Here is a 19138-nt window from a genome sequence, read left to right as displayed (position 1 = left end):
CTGTGGGCATTTGAGTTTGCAGTGACTTCGAGATATCCAAGACTGTATATTAACTAAGCTGAGATATATATGGGCCTGGAAGTTTGATATTTATATGAAAGGTATAAATTTAGGCATTATCAGTGAAGTGATGATAATTGAAATTGTGGGCATGGATGACATTTCTTAAGTCAATGATTTTCAACCCTGACTGCTCATTAGAATCAATCGGAAAATTAAAAGAAAAAATAAATAATAATAATAAAAAAATATATAGATGCCTGGGTTCCCACCCAGATCAATTAAATCTGAGCTTCTGTGGGTGTGCCCCACCCATTGCTACATTTACAAAGCTCGACAAATGATTTTAACGAGTAGCCAGGATGGAGAACTACTGTCTGGTGGATGAATATATAGTGAGGAGAGAAGAGGGCTCAGGATGGGGACTTGGGGACTTCCAACATTTAATGGTTTGGAGGAGGAGGATCAGCCTACAGTGGAGAGAGAAGAAGGAGAAAGAGGCCAGGCATGGAAGCCGGGGAGGGGAGTGTGTCTAGTGCCACGTGCCTTTGAGTAGTTAACTAAAACGAAGACTGAAAAATGTCCAGTGGATGAGCAACGTGGATGTCGCGTGTGACCTTAGTTAGAGACGTTTTTGGGGAGCAAGAGTAGGTACCAGGTTACAATGGGTAGAATAGAAGGTTGTAAATAAGTCAGGTGAGACAATAAAATTACACAAATCTATGAATCTTTCCTTATATATCCTACGTTTCCTAACTCCTTGTCCTAAATATTTTTTCTGAAATATTTAGAAGTTTTTGAAGTATTAAATTCTTGCCAGGCTGAACCATCACTCAAAATGTGGCCAACCCATGAGTGCATTTTTTATTGCCCTCTCCTCCCCCTCCAGGCCTCTTCCCAGGGTTATAATTGAGCTAGTTTTCAAAGACAGGTTTAATATCAACTTTTTTTCCTTACAGAAAGGTGAATGAATTTGTATTTTAGGTACACATAACATATATAAGGGTACTTCAGAAAGTCTGTGGAAAAATAAAATTAAAAGATAATGTGAATTTTTCCATAAATTTTTTGAAGACCCCTTTTATCCTTTTCCCCTATACTTTTGGTGTGTATAAACTAGGTTCATAGCATGGCTGAAAACAGAACCTATCTTATTTGAAAATGACATAATATCTGTAGTGTGCTTGGCCCATAGGCTGGTGGTACAGAACAGATATTCAATTTTTTTTTGCCTCTGTCCCAAAGCTTTCCCTTCCAGATGTTAAAATAATTGCATTAAATTCTGTGACTATAAATCTAAATGCATTGGCTTCATTTATTTAGAGTACACATTTATTCAGATACAATTTAATGTAATCACCTAATTGAGAAGATTATAGATATCTAGGCACCCTCATGTTATCTGGAGAGAGAGAGACTCAAACATTACCAAACAAGACACGGTAACTGTTGCCAGCTGGGTTCCTTGGGAAGCTGCTCGTGATGGAGTTTAGTGAGCAGGCTGCTTATTAAGGAGTCCCCTTGGGATCAACATGGGTTATGAGGGGCGAGGGAGAGGAGGATGCAGAAATGGGTAGAGATAGGAGTCAAGCTGCCATACAGGCCCAATGACAATCTCAGCTGACCCCATGGAGCTCTCTGGAGTCAGGATGGCCCTTCAGAGTGGTCTGGAGTAGGGTCCAGATGGCCAGGGATTTATACCTCCACCTGCACCAGACATCAAGTGCAGACCAATGCAGGAAGGGATGTGACCTTGTTGGAGGTGGCTTCCTGTTACTGAGGCAATCCCTACAGGGGCTAACATAGCAATGCTCTCTGATGATAGCGTTCCTGTCTGGGGCAACAAATCCTTCATTGAAAGAAGATCTGAGTCTTCCTTTGCAGTGAAGTCACTACATAATAAGAGATGTCCCACAGGATGCTTCCTGTTTGTACAAACACAGGCAGTGTGAGGGAGGAAGCCCTAGTTCAAGACTGGTAGCCTACATGTAGAATAGCTAGAGCTGACTGTTAGCAGACTCGTAGTAGTACCCTAATATCTAGTTACCATAGCAACAGTGTTTTTTTTAACCAGCATCAGCCTCCAACGCAGTATCTAAAGCATCCAAAGAGTGAAATGGCCTCTGCTCATGGTGCATACGAAGAATCCAGGTGTATGGCCTTTATCTCTCCTCATGGAATTGAAGTTTTCCTCTAAATTACACTGCTAAAGTAGTTTGCATATCCCTAAGGCCCCAGCTACTGGCATTTATCTAACCATGACTAGCACTATCACTGATGGAGTAGTTCCCTTTTTCCAATGGATAAATTTCCGAACACTACCTACACTTCAGCAACCACTTGGTTTAATAAAACTCTATGTGCATTTCTTGGGACACCAAGGGATGTTTTGACTCTAGTCATAGAAGTGAAGTGTTTTTTATATCCGTCTAGTTATACGTATGAGGTGTCCCCAGTGTTTCTGTTAGTGGAAGAAGCGGTTCTGAAGAAAATGATTGAATTTATTGGCTGGAAAGAAGGGGATGGAATATTTAACCCAGGTGAGTACAAGTAGTTATTGCCATCACCCTTCCACTACAAGTGTCTAAAAATTTATTCATGTCCTGTATGAGGAACGACTCTGCAGATTTAACATTATAAAAACTTGGATATTAATAATGCTAATTGGTGACAATCTAGCTTGTACCTTTCTCCAGAGTGATAATATTTTGTATAAGTGCTAAATAAATGGCATACATGCTTAACAAGTGAGATGTCTACAATTTAGTTTTTATATCTAACACAAATAAATTTATCTGCTGTTGGGAGTTTGGAAGGGCTGTAAAATGTCCTTCAAATTTTTAAATTAGTTTTACTTGAGAAACTTCCTGAATCACATTTGTTTTTCCTACTGTCTATTTTTGGAAACAGAGATGAGCATGTATTGTCATTTCAATTTTATTGATCACGTAACAGACAGAAAGAATATTAACTGTGGAGACATGGGTACTAGTCCTAAGTCCAGAGCTCATGGATTGTAACTTTATGTTTAGAAAAACCCTGAGAGAATAGACCAAAATTTCTCTCTTGCTGAGATTATAAGTTTTGAAATTGGAGATTAGGGAGTGTTTAAGTGGAATATTCAGGGTGGGAGGTGGAGCTCGGATGACTTTCACAGTGATATGTCATTAGACTAGAGCAGCCATTCATGTTTTCTGCTGTATTCAACACTTAGGGAACTATAATTTCGTGCTATAAATATGCCATTTTAATTTTGTTTTTGCAGGTGGTTCAGTGTCCAATATGTATGCAATGAATTTAGCTAGATACAAATATTGTCCTGATATTAAGGAAAAGGGGCTGTCTGGGTTGCCAAGATTAATCCTTTTCGCATCTGCAGAGGTAAAAAAATTCTTTTTGATATCTAGATACAGATTTTCTCAGAATGCATTATTTAAGAGGGCTTGTTTGTTTGAAGGCTGCTGATGTGATTTTATCCTATGTATGTGTGACTAATATGCCTTAGTTTAATATAACATTTCATTCCAAAGGAAATTTTGATGGGCTTGATATTTTAACCCCTGTCCACCCAATTTTGTGCATCACTTTTATTTAAAATTTATAGTCTGTAACATTTTCTTTGAGGAAAGAATACATTTAATTTGAAAGTCCTGTCTCTTCCTGTGAATCTCTTCTTTGAGTGTCTTAGTTATTAGAACTTAGATGATCTCAGCTATGTCTTCTTAGTTATTAGAACTACTGATCTTAGCTATATCTTCTACTCATATTTCCTTGTAAAATTGATTGCTTTGACTGGCTAATATAAGGGATTTTTATCTCTCTTTTCAGGGGAAGGGAAGATATTCAGTAACAGTGAACATCACACACACACGCACGCTCTCTCTCTCTCTCTCTCTCTCTCAATTGGACATTATCACAGTTCCTTATCTCTTATTTTACTCTGCACTGAAGTTAGAGGTCAGATTGTGGATGCATGCATTCATTGGCTTTGAGGTAGGCTGCCTGGACTCAGTTCCTGTGTCCATCATTTACTCTTTGAGTGAGTTTGGATAATTTGATTAACTTCTCTATGCCTCAGTTTCCTAATTTGTAAAAGTGAATATATCAGTTAGCTCTTGTATCTAACAAAATTATCTCAACATCTAGTATCCTAGAACTATAACGATATGTTATCGGTTATTAGTCTTAGGGTAGCTGGGCCGTTCTACTGCTCTTGGCTCCCTTACATGCCTGGGGGTTGGCTGGCCGATGGCTGAGCTAGGAGTGGCTCGGCTGGGATGACTCCAGTGACTTTTCTCTGTTCCATGTGTCTCCCATCCTCCAGCAGGCTAGTCTAGGTATGTTCTTGTGGCAATGGAGCAGGTGAAAAAGCATGGAAACACGCCAGGCCTCTTGAGTCCTAGCCTCAGAACTGGCACATTGTTACTTCTGCCTCATTTTCCTGGCAAACAAAGTAAGTCACATCTGTGGACCCAGATCTAAGATGTGGGAAAATAAACTTCACCTCTTAAGGGGACTTGAAGTAAAGTCACCTGGCAAAGGGTTTGGATACAAGGAATAGAATAATTAGGGTTATTCAAGCAACCCAGCAACCTCATAGTCACTGATTACTGAGTTGTTGCAAAAATTAAATGAGTTATTGCATGTTAAGTAGCATTGGGCACATAATAGTCAAAGGCACTAGCTATTATTATTAGTAAGAGGACAATGATCTGGCTATAATAAGATAGAAGTTGATGACACAGCTTAAATGCACTCTTATCTGGAAGAGATTTTTTTTCCCCCTTTTTACTTTTGTGTGATTCTAGTGAGTGTCTCTGTCCATTCTGCCACTGCTTCCTTCCCAGGTCCCTGGCAGGAAGAGTTTAGCTTCTTTACCTTGCACGGTAATATTAGGTCTTCTGTCAAAAGCATGAGGTGAACAAAATCCACAAGTTTTCTGTTATTTCCAGCTGAGCTTTTCTGTATCTGTTATTTTCTTCTAAGAGCAAAAATTACTTTATTATTGCAAAAGAACGAATTGTGCCCAAAGCCATCTGCAGCGGGAGAAACCCTGGCCACCCCCCATACTTTCTTCCCTCCCTGCCTGACCTTTGCTCTGGTTAGTTCAGCACTGAGTACACAGCAAGAGTTGAGTGGTGGGACACATCTGGGAGGAACCACCTAGTCTGAGATTCTTAACTCAGCCACCCCGGGAGGACGTTCTTTCTGTAGCAAGAGAAGGATATTTGTAATGTGGACAGCTGGGAAAAAAAAAATACTTGATTATTTGGGATTATTATGGAACAGAGTTTCCCCCTCTGGGTTTCAGCCCTGGCTGTTTCTGTCTGAGGGACTTCAGTGGATTGGAAATGCAAAGTCCCTTCTGTGTGTGGATTGATATTTTCAAGTTCTGGGAAGACTAGTTAGATATGGCCCCTGCTATCAGCTCAGTGCTTTTGCTTTTGCCTTTTCATTTGTCATTTGGTTTAAAGCTTGCTGGAATTCCTTTCTGGAATAATTGCCAGAAAAATTCTCCTAGAAAGGAGACAAATTATATGGAAGCCTAGAATAAAGATTATACCTGGGAAAGATCAGTAACACAAGTGTGGCTGGTGAATTGGGAGTGAAAACAATGGAAACCTCATGTAGATGTGAAGCCCAAAACTAGGTGTTTTGTTTTTGTTTTTGTTTTTGTTTTTTAATTTCAAAAAAAAGGCAAAATGTATGCCTTGGCTGACATGCCAGCAGAAGTTTTCAGTTTTCTGGTCAGGAGCCAGAAAAACCAAGAACTAGATGTGAGTTCTACAGAAAAATTCCATCGTCTTGAGCACGCCATAGTCTTGAAATATATTTTCATGCCATCCATCCAGACTCCACTTTGTAGCTCATTCCTTTCTCTGCTCTGCCAAAGAGACTCAAGTCCTAGCATTTGCATTATTTTAATTCATATTTTAGTGACGACTTTCACTACTTATTACAATGAATCAATCCATCATTTAGTTAAAAAAAAATTAAAGAAGACTGTGTTTACTAAACACTCTTAAACCCTATGTTAGTCTTTTTGCTACTCCTCCCTTATTTCCTTTTAGGTGTTTGGTCCATGGTTATTTTCCCAGTGGTTATTTCCTGCAGTGCTTTATTAGGTAGTCTTTTCCAGTTTTTATGCTGCCCCAGATTACTCTATCTCTATCTTGTGCCATCAAATGCAGAATATATGCACACATACTGAAGGCATTTTTGCATACTTCAGGTTTTGATTATAATTCAGCTGTTGATGGAGACCTGTAAATCATGACAGAGACCCCTGTACTGTGAATATATACAAGATAGCCTCTCTAGTGCTACATGGGAATCAAAGAGAAGGGGACTTTTGGAGAAGAGTAATAAAAGTAATAAACCTATGGCTTGATTAGCCCTTAGATATGAATTCCTTGGGTGTATAGAAATCCCAGGTTTGTAAATTTCTTGGATAATTCAAATCACTTTTGGAATCAGCATAAAGTAATGATTATTGTCAGCCACTAAAAAGTGAGGGTAAAAAAGAAACTATTACCCACCAAGCCAGTGATCAGTTGGCCTATTCCTCTCTAGCAGGGCTGGGGTGAAGAGGAGAAAAGTGAGATGTCCAGGGTGCATATCTCAGGCTTGTGCCTCCTTATGTTTTGCATTCTAGATGCCTCATTCACTTCGTCCTGCTCTTTAGGTGAGACTGAGTTGGGTTGGGATGTTATTGCAGGCCTTCTCAATGGGCAAGCAGCTTCTCCTAGGATGTCCTGCAGAGCACGAGGCTGAAGCCAGTCCATCTGGATTCTGGTTCTGGTCTCTTTAGGAATTAAACCAGCTGTGTGTTCTTGGAGAGATTCCCTGGACGTTTGTTTTCTTCATTCCCCCAAATGTAGCATTTATAAACCCTGCTCTCCCCACCAGCTAATCTGAGTATCAAATGAGTCAGTACTAAAGGAGTCCAAGTGTCCAGGGCACAGTGTACATTGAGGAGTTCATTGAGAAACCCAAGGTCATAGAAAAAAATCTTTGCTGGAACCAGAAAGTAAAACTTCTGCTCAATGTTGTCTTTCATGTAGGCACTTGCTGTTTTATCTTTATAGAAATGAACACCCGCTGAGATTTTTGCATCTTCCGTAGATTTATGAAACCTACAGGGAGGTTGGGTCTTAGAAGGATTGACTTATCTTTTGCCAGGATGGGAACAGCCACCGTTTGTTTCTAAATGAAGATGTTACTTCTGAACTTCAGCCTCTAGGTTTTCCTTTCCTTCAAACTGCTCAGCGTGTCTGAAGCATCACTCTCTTTTTCCCCCTTCCAGGGCTCTTTTCCTTCTCTGATGCTTTCAGATGTTTAGACTTCACTTTGCAGACCTTTTTATCTGTCCCTATCCATTTGAGATTGACATTGGGCTGTACTTTGCCCTGAGGTACTTAAAGATAGCTCCACCAAAGCTATTCGTATTCTGATTACAAGTTTTTTATTCAGCAAATTTATTGGTTGGAGATACTTTGCTATTTCTCATGGGTAGAGCATTGTGATTTTCCTTATAGTCAGATATCAGTTGAGTAGGCTAGCATTTATCATTATGAAATCAATAGCTGTTTGGTTGCCAGAGCCCAAATCTCTGGTGAGAAATAATTCACCTTAGCTATGTCACTTTAGCTATGGCAGGCACGTTAACTCTGACCAGCATAGGCTGATGTTGCAAGTAGAGAATTAATTACATTTCCATGTATGTTACTACTCTTCAATATGCATATGTTCTTGTAACAACTTGAAATAAATGCATCCTACAGGCATTTTGGACGTGTCCTATTTGATATTTGGAAATTAATGATTTAGAATGGTTTCATTTTTCTTGATGGTGTTACTTCTGCATTTATTTTTACAGAGTTAAAAAAAGAGCTCCCAATAAAACTCTCTTGACAAAAGAAGGAAAAAATTACCACATTTGAGGGAATATATCAAGTTAAGTGTGAAGGCATGACTACTCTTTTTAATGTATTCATACCTACGAATTAGATTACTAAGATTTTTTTGGTGCAATAATGTCCTTTAGCACCTTCATTTTTGTGGCATAAGAAAGAATTAATTGAACACCTGTCCTCACTAATGTATAAAGAATGACATCTCCAGTGTTTGAATGCTAGTTATTTTATAGGCTTTGTCTAGTGGGGGGAAAGGACTCAACAATCTGAAACATATACTATTTGCCAGTAAGAAATAGACCAAACCTAATTTAAAGACCATCTATTAGCCTTAGTCATGCCATACCTGAGTAAAGTAGTTTGCCTATAAATCATTATTACTTTTGTTCTTAAGATTTTATCCACATTCCTATGTGTCTAATTTCAGCCTTGCATTCAGTATTATTCAAGATTGGTTATAACCCATTGTTTGCTCATAGAAATAATTAAATTCTTCTCTAGTCTGTGATTGCAATCTTGAAGCAGAGTCTTGTTCTCTCCTTACAGAGTCATGAGTCAGCAGTGGACTAGATGCCAAGTTTTCATTAATACTGAGTCTTGTTAGTAGCATCAAGAGAAACTTCTTTTTTCGACATTATGGAAAACAGCGGCCTCCAATGACCAAGTCTGTTCCATGTGCCAGGCTTTATGCTAAGCTCTTTGTATATATTAAGCCATTTCATTTTGTAACAATCAGATGGTATTATTGACATGACCTCTTTATAGCTAAACAAATTGAAGCTTGGAGAGTATACATTACTCGTTCAAGGTTCCTTAGCGGTAACTGGGAGAACTTGTTAAATCCTGGTTTCCTTGACTACAAAGTCAATGTTCTCAACCACTATACTAAGGAGTGCAGGTAAATTACTGTTTTCTTTTTTTTTTAATGCAATAATATTCCAAAGATTATGCTCACCTGTGACTTATGCCTATGTAGATAATAAGCAATACTTTTTCTGTGCTATGTATTCATGTGTCTCCCTTCCTTCTTGATCCTTTTAATTCAGTGTCATTACTCCATGAAGAAGGCAGCCTCCTTTCTTGGGATTGGTACTGAGAACATTTGCTTTGTGGAAACAGATGGAAGGTAATAGGAACAGGATTGGAAGCCTGGTGGGTGGAGGGAAAAATTCATGCTGTTTAAAAAGCAGGACCATTGTCTGTTAACTTCTAAACATAACTGAAAGTCTCAAATCTGTGTCCCTTAGAGGTAAAATGATACCTGAGGAACTGGAGAAGCAAGTCTGGCAAGCCAGAAAAGAGGTGAGAGGGGACGAAGAGGGAGAGAAAGCATTTGTGTGTGTCTGGGAAAGAGAGAGAATTAACAAGGAGAGAACGAAAGCAGCCAAATCCAGTTCCGTGTGTGCGAGACAGAAGAGAGCATGCTGGCGTTAAAATAGAGACACTTGTTTACAGATGTTCTGTTTCCAGGTGCTTGGCTCTCCATGTTCTGTGGAGTTTCTCAGATGTTTTCATTCCCAGGCGGTGGAGCCTTTTAAAATACTGCCATCACCATATTGAGGATTGTTGGCTAGAATAAGCCCTAAGGATGAACCCAGCCCCTCCAACAGGCCCCAGTCTCCTAAGCGACTCCTCCTTCTGAGAAATCTGCAGGCCAAACCAATTTCTGGGCTGCATTCAGGGTGATTTCTGATTTCTTGAGCAACGTGTTCTCCCAGGTGGTTTCCAACCCAAAGCCCGTCCATCACTATCACCCCATATTGAGTCTGCGTCTAGTATTTCAGTGGCAGAATGTCCTCTCTTCCCTAGCTGCTAGAATATATTAAAGCTGGAATGTCTGTTGCTGGAAAAGGCAAGTCATGACCCTGGTCACCTTCTGTGCTCCAGCTTCTGTGCTCCAGCTAAGGCTGGCCCTGACACCAGGTGTGTCATTATTTTGGTGCCCGCCATATTGCTTCTTGGACCAAAAGCCTGCTGGACTTGGTGCACCTCCTTCACTGCTTCCTTCCCACCCACACAGCCACTGCTAACAGAGCTTCAGGCCACCCTCTGTTAACTTTCCAATAGGTAGCGACCAAGTCAGGTGTGACTGCTGAAAAATGAAAAGCCCGGCTTCTGAGCTGGGATGTAAGTACATCTATCATCGTAGTAGTTCACACTCTACGAAGGATGAGTTCTTTTACTTGTAGAAGTTTTAATATTATGTTTTGGTTACTCTTTTACTTTTTTCAAATTTTCATAAAAATCACTTTGTCCTGGGGCATGCTGGATCACCATGTTTGGTTTGAACTTCTGTACTAAAAAATTTTGCTGTTATTACAGATGTATTGGCTCCAGGTGTGTGTCCTACATTTCACTCTCTCTCTCTGTCTCTCTTTCTTTTTCTTTTTAGCATTCCAGTGACAAGTGGTTTTGATAGTTATCTGGTTGTTCAGATGATCAGATTTCTTTGACTCTTGGTTAAAATTTTATGTAACAATCTGCGAGAAGTTTGTTCTGCTGTGAACCACAGATATTCCTTTCTGGTTTTAGTTTCATCTTTTTTCTACAGAAGTTCCTGTCAAAAAGAACTTTCATTATGTCACGAGTGCTTGTTGGTGGGGAATATTGATTGTGCTTTTTGTATGGTTCATATGGTTCCTTTTTTCCTTTGTCCCTCCCTTCTCTCCCTTCTTTTTTTCTTTCTTGAATTTTAAACTTTTCATTGCAGAAAATTTCAAGCATATACAATACTAATTTAATGAGTTTCCATGTACCTATCATGCAGCTTCAACAATCGTCAGCTCATGCTCCTTTCCACTTCCTCCTCTCCCACCAACACTAGATTAGTTTGAAGCAAACCCCAGACATCATATCATTTGACCTATAAATAGTTCAGTATATCTGTAAAAGATATGTGCTCCTAAAAAAAGTACCATGATTATATCTTTAAATAATAATTTAATATTAGCAAATATTCAGCCTATATTAAAATTTCTCCCATTACCTTTAAAAAAATGGTTGGCTTGTTTGAATAAGGATTCAAATACAAAATACACCTTGCATTTGGTTGATACATCACATAAATCTTTTCTAATCTAAAGTTCTCTCTTTCTTAAATATCGCATGTACCACTCATAAGTGGAAGCTAAGAGAGAAAGAAGGAAGGAAAGAAAGACCACAGTGGTGCATTGGACTTGCAGAGGGGGAGCACATGCCTTGGGAGCAAAGTGGACTGGGGGGAAAGGGGAAGGGGAGGGAGGATGAGGATAGTTGGGTGGGGGACACGGGGTGCAATTGCAATTTGTAGTAATGGGCATGCTGCCAGTACGGATCTGGCCTTCACATCCTGGGCATGGTGGGGGGGAGGGAGGTTGACAATCAGCTTTGTATCTCATGTATATTCATAACCAATAAAAAAAATGTTAGGAAGAAAACAATAAATAAATAAAGCTCCCTCTTTCTTCCCCCCCCCCCCGCAATTGATTTGTTGAAGAAATCAGATTTCTTGTCCTGCAGAGTTTTCCACGTTATGGATTTTGTAGATATCAAGAATTGGAGACTCTAAGTGCTCCTCTCCTCTGCACCACTGTTTCCTGTAATTTGGCAGTTAAATCTTGAGACACAATGAGATTCAAGTTGTGTTCTTTCTTTGCCTGGAAGTCCTCCTGCGTGTCATTTTTTCCTTCTATCAGGAGACATCCTGTGTCTTTTTTTTGTGATAACATGGGTCGGTGGGGTTCAGTATTGTTAATCCATCTGTTATAAAGCCCCTCATCACATGGATTTTGCTGCCATTAATGATCATTGTCTAGACCCATTATTTCATTTAGTGATGTTCTAATTCATTTGCTCTTTCTTTCTTTATTTATTGGCAGGCATTCTACTACAAAGAAAAATATTCCCTCCTCTCTGGTTTCCCTAAGGAAACAGTTTGCACAGGCATGGCAGGATAAATGTTTTATTCTTTCCCCTTACTTATCAATTTTCAAAATACTGAGTTAGTTGCCTAACATCCCCTAAAGATAGACCCCCTTTTTTTTAAGTATCATTAAGAATTCATGTTTCTAGCATAGTGGGTTCTATTTCACTGCAGTCATTATTATTTTTGTTGCTCAAATATTTGAAACTGACATAATCCTATAGTTGAGAACTTGAACAAAAGAAATTTAAAAAGTAAAAGTTGCTTTAGGCACATTTAAAAGTAGGGCAATGGGGTTAGAGTTGGTTTGTCTCCTCAGTTCTCTTTCAAGTTGGCTAGTACTTGAGTCTGGATTCACCAAGGACAACCCCTGCATCCATCCTGAGATAATAATACATGATGATCAGTTTTGTTTTTTTTTTCAGTAGCTTCAGACCTACTTGTTTTGTTCTAAGCTTTTAACTTGTATTGTTTCAGATGCAGGGAATAGTACATCAACTTTTTTCCCGCTGGAATTCAACTCCCTGACCAAGGACAATCCATGAAAAAAGTGTGGAGCAGTGACCTTTACTTGATGCCATTATAGAGATGGTGAAAACCACAAGGCATCAGAGGCTCTAAAGTGCTCATTAACAAACCAAAACTAGTATGACCACTGAATATTCAGAGGTATTTTTTGTGTATCAGTGTATGAAAGGACAAACTTTCTTAGGAAATATAGCTCATCGGCACATGCAATCAATGCTGTTTCTACTGAATTTTCTTATTCACAGCATGAGATATAGAGAAAAAAAAAAATGTGGAAGGTTAAATCCGGATTGCAAAAGTTTAATTTCTGGGCTTGATATTTATAGAAAGATATTTTTAAAAGGTGAGAAAAACTCATTAACGGGCTATAATAGCTTGCATAGGTATTTTCTCAGGACTGTCAGAATGTCATATAGTTTATGAGTAAAACCCCAACCCTTAAAGACACCTTAAATGGTTTTAGTAAATTACTTTTTCTATTGCTTTTAAGGATTAATGTCAATCTGCCCTCATTTCATTTAGGTCACTAACATGATAAAGACGTAATCTGTTGGTAGTTGAGTATAGAGAAGGATTTCCAAAGCCCATGGTCTCCCAGGGCTTTGTCACCTACTGGCCTGGTTCTAAGAGGTTCTGGTAGACTGGATTTCATGTGTCACAACTGTCTCCTAAAATGGCAAATGGATTCATTATGTGCCATCACTTTGATTCCTGTGCATCTCGATTTAACAATGTGGACCAAGTATTCATGCTCTGCCCCACTTTCCACTGAGAAATAACATCTTTCTGTCAAAGGTCAGTTAAATTGGAATGAGTTTGGCTCAAATACAACAACACCTAGCAGTAAAGAACATGAAAATATATTGCAATAACAATGCACTTCATGATAAAACTGAGGGGGAAAAGGGCTCCTTGCTAAGTGGAGGTAAAATGACTTTTATATGCAGTAAAAGTTCTTGTCACTTATTCGTCAGGTGCTGTAGAATCTTAGGATTCTAGTTGCTCTCCCCCACCCCCCCACCCCTTTGTCTGCAAGTTTTCCCACCAGGCCACTTCCATCGTGAGCAATACATCTCTGCCGCCATGTTGGGATCAACCCATTTCGAAACAACCTCATTTACTCTTCCTCTACCTAGTTTGCATAAAGTCCCTTAATGGGGGCCAAGATGCCTGGCTAGCTTGACTGAGATGACCACTCTCCTCTGCACGTGCTCCCATGTTCTCCCTTCTCTCCCCCATTTCCTACTACCTGTTCACGCTAAAAGATGTAACCATCAGCTGTATGAGGAGAAATAGTCATGGTAGAAGTGATACACGTTCTCTTTTCCAGCACATCCCAATGAATTTCTCTGTTTCAGTACACCCATTTTGGAGGATGGATTTTGGTGAGGTTGCCTTATCCCTTCTGATGCTGAATCTGTACCTGAGCACATTCTTGGTTTTGTAATTGCACTTACTTTACAAGAAGACAGGCAGACAAGCCTGCGTGGTTTACCCTCAGGGCTGGTTGTTTCTCTTCAATTGTGCTTCTTTTTACTTAGGAGAGGGGTGACAATGCTGGCACTATGGAGGCCCAGTTTATTTCCCCAGGAAGGATTTAAGAATCATAGAGGATGTCAGTTTGTCATTGTGACTGAGGTTATTCACTTTCTATCTGGGCAACCTAACAACAAAAAATACTACAGAAAGCAAATGATAGAAATGATAAAGAGGATGTATAATGAGCTGGGTCAAAAGACTAATATTGTCATAGCGTTTTCTCAGTTTCCTTAATTTGTTTATAATGATAAGAGGCCACATAGTGGAGAAGTTTAAAAACACCCATTATTTTAATAATTATCTCCAAAAACCCAAAGAAATCTCTGGATGCGTAACCCATTATGTTTACCAGTTTACTATAGGACAAACTTAGAGGTGAAGGTGACCGTTCTCTTTGTGTGTGGATCTTTCCCACAGGGGGCAGCACCATTTCTTGTCTGTGCCACCTCTGGTACAACCGTGTTGGGAGCCTTTGATCCTCTGGATGAAATAGCTGACATCTGTGAGCAGCATGGCCTCTGGCTTCATGTGGATGTAAGTTCATCTACGTGTACACATTTATCTAACTTTCTAGTCTTTCAGTAGCTTCGGTAGGAAGTTTTTCATAGTCTCAGAAACTAAATATGTGGCTCCTACTACTTTTGTGTGTGCTTCTAATTTGGGGAAATAAGTATGTCATTTTCTGTAAGTTATAAAGGAGATGATTCCAAGACTTTATGAAAATTTTGTTTTAGTTTACTAGATTCCATTTTATGTCCTCCTTTCCTGTGAACCATCTTCTTTGGTCCCCTGAATCTACTGTCATTGAGGCAGCATGGTGTAAGGAACACCTTTTGGATTATGGAGTCAAAAGACTTTGATTTTGAATTTTAATCTCCCTCTTCATTGTGATCTCAGCCCTTTGGCCTTCAGTTTCTTCATTTGTAAAGATGGAGATGGCTGATGTGGTCGGTAAAGTATCTTCTAGCTAAAATTATATGATTCCAATCAACTGGAACATGCAAAAAGCTACATTACATAATTGCACGCTATGATTAAAGCAGGCTTTATCTGGCTCTATCATAGATAATTATTTGAGAGGGACTGGGATAACTTAAATTCTTCATAATTTTCTAATTTAAAGGATTGGCTTTTTTCTAATTAATTTTGTAAGTCCTGGGGTTATCAATAATAAAGTTTTCCTTAAGTTAAAGACAACTTTTAAAATTCTTATTCAGGGTAAACAAGTTGAATTCAGCCAGTTATGAATGCCTGTAGAGATTTTGGTTTCTGTCTTCCTTTCTTCCTTTCTTCTTTTCTTCTTTTCTTTCTTTCTGAAGCCAGGAGTTAATTAGTTTGACTCTACTCAAGAAACAGGACAGTTCAAACATGCTATTGAGACTTTAGGGAACTTTCCTCTGGTAGGCAAGTGGTTCAGATTCTCCTTATTAGAAGAAATATTTCTTGACTTACTGAATGGAAGGTAACTGAGCATTTGGGGTGGAGTGGATTGAATTAAGTCCCCCACAAACTCACTGAAGCTTGAATTTGTCCCCCAAGTCTTATGTATTAGAAACTTAGCACCCACTGTGACTGTTAAGATGGTGGAAAATCCTATTATGGTAATGAAACATGGAGCCTTGAAGAGGTGATTAGATTGTAGGACTGTGCAGTAGTGAATGGATTAAAAATGGTGGTCAGGCGCATGGTTCTAAGAGGTTTAAAAAAAGAGAGAAGAGAGTCTGTCTCTTTTTCTGCTCTCTCTGCTTCCATCATCTTGCAATGTGAGACCACTGGGTCACTGTTGCCACCACCATGGCTCTCACCAGATGTGTTCCCTGGACTTCAGACTTCCCAGCCTCAGATGCTATAAGCAATAAATTTCATTTTCTTATCAATTTCCTAGTTCCATGTATTTTATTATAAGCAACAGAAAAGGACTAATAAATGGGGAATATACCTACACATAATTTTAAAGCTTGGATTATATTATGCTTTCAAAGTAAAGTGACTATGCTATGATATAAAAAGAATTTTTCAGCAGTTCAGGGTTTTTCATTATATGTGTGCTAATATTTGGTAAAAGCAATAGTCATATAATGCTCAGTAGAATTATAGGCTCTATTGGTATGCCAATGGCAGTACTTCAGGTAGATTACTTGTGACTTCTTTAAGTGGGATTTTAGTATTTGTATCTGTTCACATTTCAACTTATATCTTATTGATTTTTATAGACTTAGAAGCATAATAGTGCATTATGTTCTAAAAGATAATATGAAGTGAGTACTTTGGTAACTGTGGAAATAAGGAGAAAAAATCAAACACATCAGCAGTATATATAAATATTCTACTCTCATAAAAGAAACATCAAATATGGATTATATAGTTTATGTAAAACAGAGTAACTACAGCAGTTTAAAAATTGAGAATGATATTAAGAGATTTATGGGGCTTAGCGAGAATTGTGATTTGTAAGTATGATTAAATAGCTTTCTAGGTTTTCTAAAAATTAAATGTTGAATTTTTGAAGAAAATACTCTTATAAGAAAATATTAAGGCCACACCAGATTATTCTATTTGTGCGTAGAAGGCATCTGGCAAATGCCTGTAGTGTTAGATTAAATTTGACAACAGCCTTTCTGACCTATTAAAGAAATTAATCAACTCTAACACCAAGGCAGTGTTCATCCATCCTTTAGTATTGCAGGTATTAAATCTGTTAATAAAATTTTATTACAGGAGCATGTAGTTTATCTTGAAGAAACTTCATAAACCATAGGTAGTTTATTAGTGTTAAAGATAAAATATTAACAAAATTGCAGTAATTGCTTTGACCTCTTAGGAATCTAAAAGATGTTTTAAAGATTCTTTAAAATATTAAAAACTGGTATTTACTTTATCTCTTTTTAAAAATGAAATTATGATTATGTGTTCTTCTGGATTTTTCATAAAACCAAGTTGTCCTCATGCATATCATATTTTATTAATGCTAATATGCACTTTAAAAAACTATATTTAACATCTCTGAAATTGGTATTTTAATCTCATTTTTTTCTTTCTTAGTGATACTTAGTGATACTTAGTGACTCAAAAAATAGTGAATCTTACATTTGATGGTATCTTAAATTCGGTTAATGATTATGCATTTTTAACAACGAAGTAAGAAAAACATTAGTTTTCTTAGAATCTTTTGCCTCCAGTACCATTCTTCCTCTGTGAGAGCAACGTTCTTCCCGCCTCTGCCCCCGACTAGGATGCCAGGGCTGGTCCAGCTCTTCTTTGAAGCAGAGGCCGTGGCTACTGCAAAGCCTCACATTTCCGAGCAGAGCTTCCTAGTCTCTCACCCACTCTTCATTCTACATCCCAGAGAAGGTAGTGAACATTGTATTTAAGACCACGGGCTTTAGCGGCTTCCAAATCTCAATTCCACTCAGGCCTCCAACCTCCCTTTCAGGATTGGTTCTATTATTAATGTATTAACTAATTAATTGAAGAGAAAAATATATAAAATGGTATACTGAGGAGCCTAGTGTACAGTAATAACCTAACAAATGACAGTCCTAATGAAGATGGAAAGCCAAGCTCCTTCATCATTTAGGTGACTGGTTCTATGTTCTTGCAAGTTGTAGAATTAGGAATTTAGAACGTGAAGCAAATAGAAATAGGGCATTGACATCAGAGGGTTTTTTTTTTTTTCTTTTAGCTCTTTTGAGGAATAAATTTGTGGATGAGCTGTTTCTAGCCCTGCCAAACCACTTTGTAAACCAGTGAACTCATGTCTTGAAAGAGTTCATGTGATTTTAAAACTTAAATCCAGCTCAGTAGGTTTTGGAGAATATCGTTTACTTTTTGGCGGAGGCAGAGGGTAATGCAGGGGACATGAAGGCGTGGAAGTGTGGGGTAAGAGGCAGGTGGAAAGGGTGGGAAAGTAAGTGGGCATGGCTGAGCCTTACTCATTAACCCTTCCCCTAGTTGTCACTGGTAGGTTCTCACTGAGGTCGGGAGATAAAAGAATTGAGAAGAGTAGACACTTAATATTTAAGGTGTGTAATGGAAGTAAGAGCCTAATATCTAAATCATGTTAATGTGTGTGGGGGTCAAGATCTCAAAATCCAGACCTGGGGATCCTCAATTAGAAGCCAGGATACAATTTTCCTGCATGCTGAGGACTTTGCCTTTATAGCCCAGCCTTTGTCACTCATGGTCCATTTTGAGTCCCGGGGGGAGAGAGTGCAGCAAGAAGGGAGCTTGACTGATAACCCCAAGTCACCAATCCTTTATCTGGGAGTCTTTGGGATTTGCACGCAAATCACCCTTGAGATGCACCAGAGCTCGTAAGCCTTTGGGGACCCCACGAAGTTGCTGGAGACTGTAGTCCACATAATCAGGGCTGGAAGTAAGGTGAGACAAGTAAGGTTCAGAGAGCTCAAATTTAAGGAAATACTCACTTTGAGGGCCATGCAAGAATCCAACTCAGAGTGAGTTCCTCCTTAGATTGTGTGCCCTGGTGACTCACTCCCCTCACCCTAGTCCCAGTCCAGAATGACAGAGTTGTTTTTAAGTGGAATTTAAGGCCACAAAGTGGCTTGTGCTGTATTTTCTCTTCATGGGCTACCAATGGGCTCAGCTTTTGTAATCCTCTGAGGACCATGGAGATGTCTCATTTCCTTCATCTTCCACAACCGTAGTGCATGCAATCTTGCCATGTTTTTCTATGTGATATCTTTATACATTCTAGGGTCAGAAATAGGATAGCCTTTGTCTATGTGCTAGACAACTCCTGAACTCACCTCCTGCCTAAAGCATTTCCATTGCCCTCAATTCTTTGTGCTGTCCTCCCCCGTTTGGCAAAATGGTCACCTTCCCTAATTCATGATGTTATCATGAAAAGAGAACGGGCTTTGGATCCCAGATCTGATTTTTATTACCTGTGACAGCTTGGAAAATTTACCTACCAACTCTGAACCGTAATTTATCTATAAAAAATGAAAGTGATGATAATTCCATTCTCAGTGGGATGATGTGAGGTTTAAAGAAACCTGGAGAGCACTCAACATAGCCCAAACCCCTTGGATTCTCTCGCAGTAGTCATCCTTCATGGTCTTACAGATTCAAACTTAGAAGTCTGCTTCATTTTTAAGGACCAAACTGACTTTCGTAGTTCCTACATTGATCCTTCCTCCCTTCTCTTGAGACCTGTTGACGATGGGAGTTCTTTTAATTTCCTTTTTCTCAGCACCCTTCTCCTTTGCTCATAAGTTGTATAACTTCCTTA

At 38.9% G+C, this 19138-nt stretch overlaps 1 protein-coding gene across 1 annotated transcript in view; it reads left to right on the top strand.

Moving 5' to 3' along the window:
• GADL1 (glutamate decarboxylase like 1) overlaps positions 1–19138 on the top strand; it is a 143030-nt gene that overhangs the window by 10563 nt on the left and 113329 nt on the right. Inside the window, exons 4-8 of the mRNA XM_063114873.1 lie at positions 2434–2540; positions 3266–3381; positions 8963–9042; positions 9164–9218; positions 14302–14418. Of these exons, the coding sequence (XP_062970943.1) occupies positions 2434–2540; positions 3266–3381; positions 8963–9042; positions 9164–9218; positions 14302–14418 (475 nt within the window). The remainder of the gene's footprint in view (positions 1–2433; positions 2541–3265; positions 3382–8962; positions 9043–9163; positions 9219–14301; positions 14419–19138) is intronic.

The sequence above is a fragment of the Cynocephalus volans genome, chromosome 11 (genome assembly GCF_027409185.1).
Source record: "Cynocephalus volans isolate mCynVol1 chromosome 11, mCynVol1.pri, whole genome shotgun sequence".
NCBI classification, from domain to species: Eukaryota; Metazoa; Chordata; class Mammalia; order Dermoptera; family Cynocephalidae; genus Cynocephalus; species Cynocephalus volans.
The sequence above is the reverse complement of the archived record's forward strand: the minus strand, read 5'-3'. Positions and strand labels throughout refer to the sequence as shown.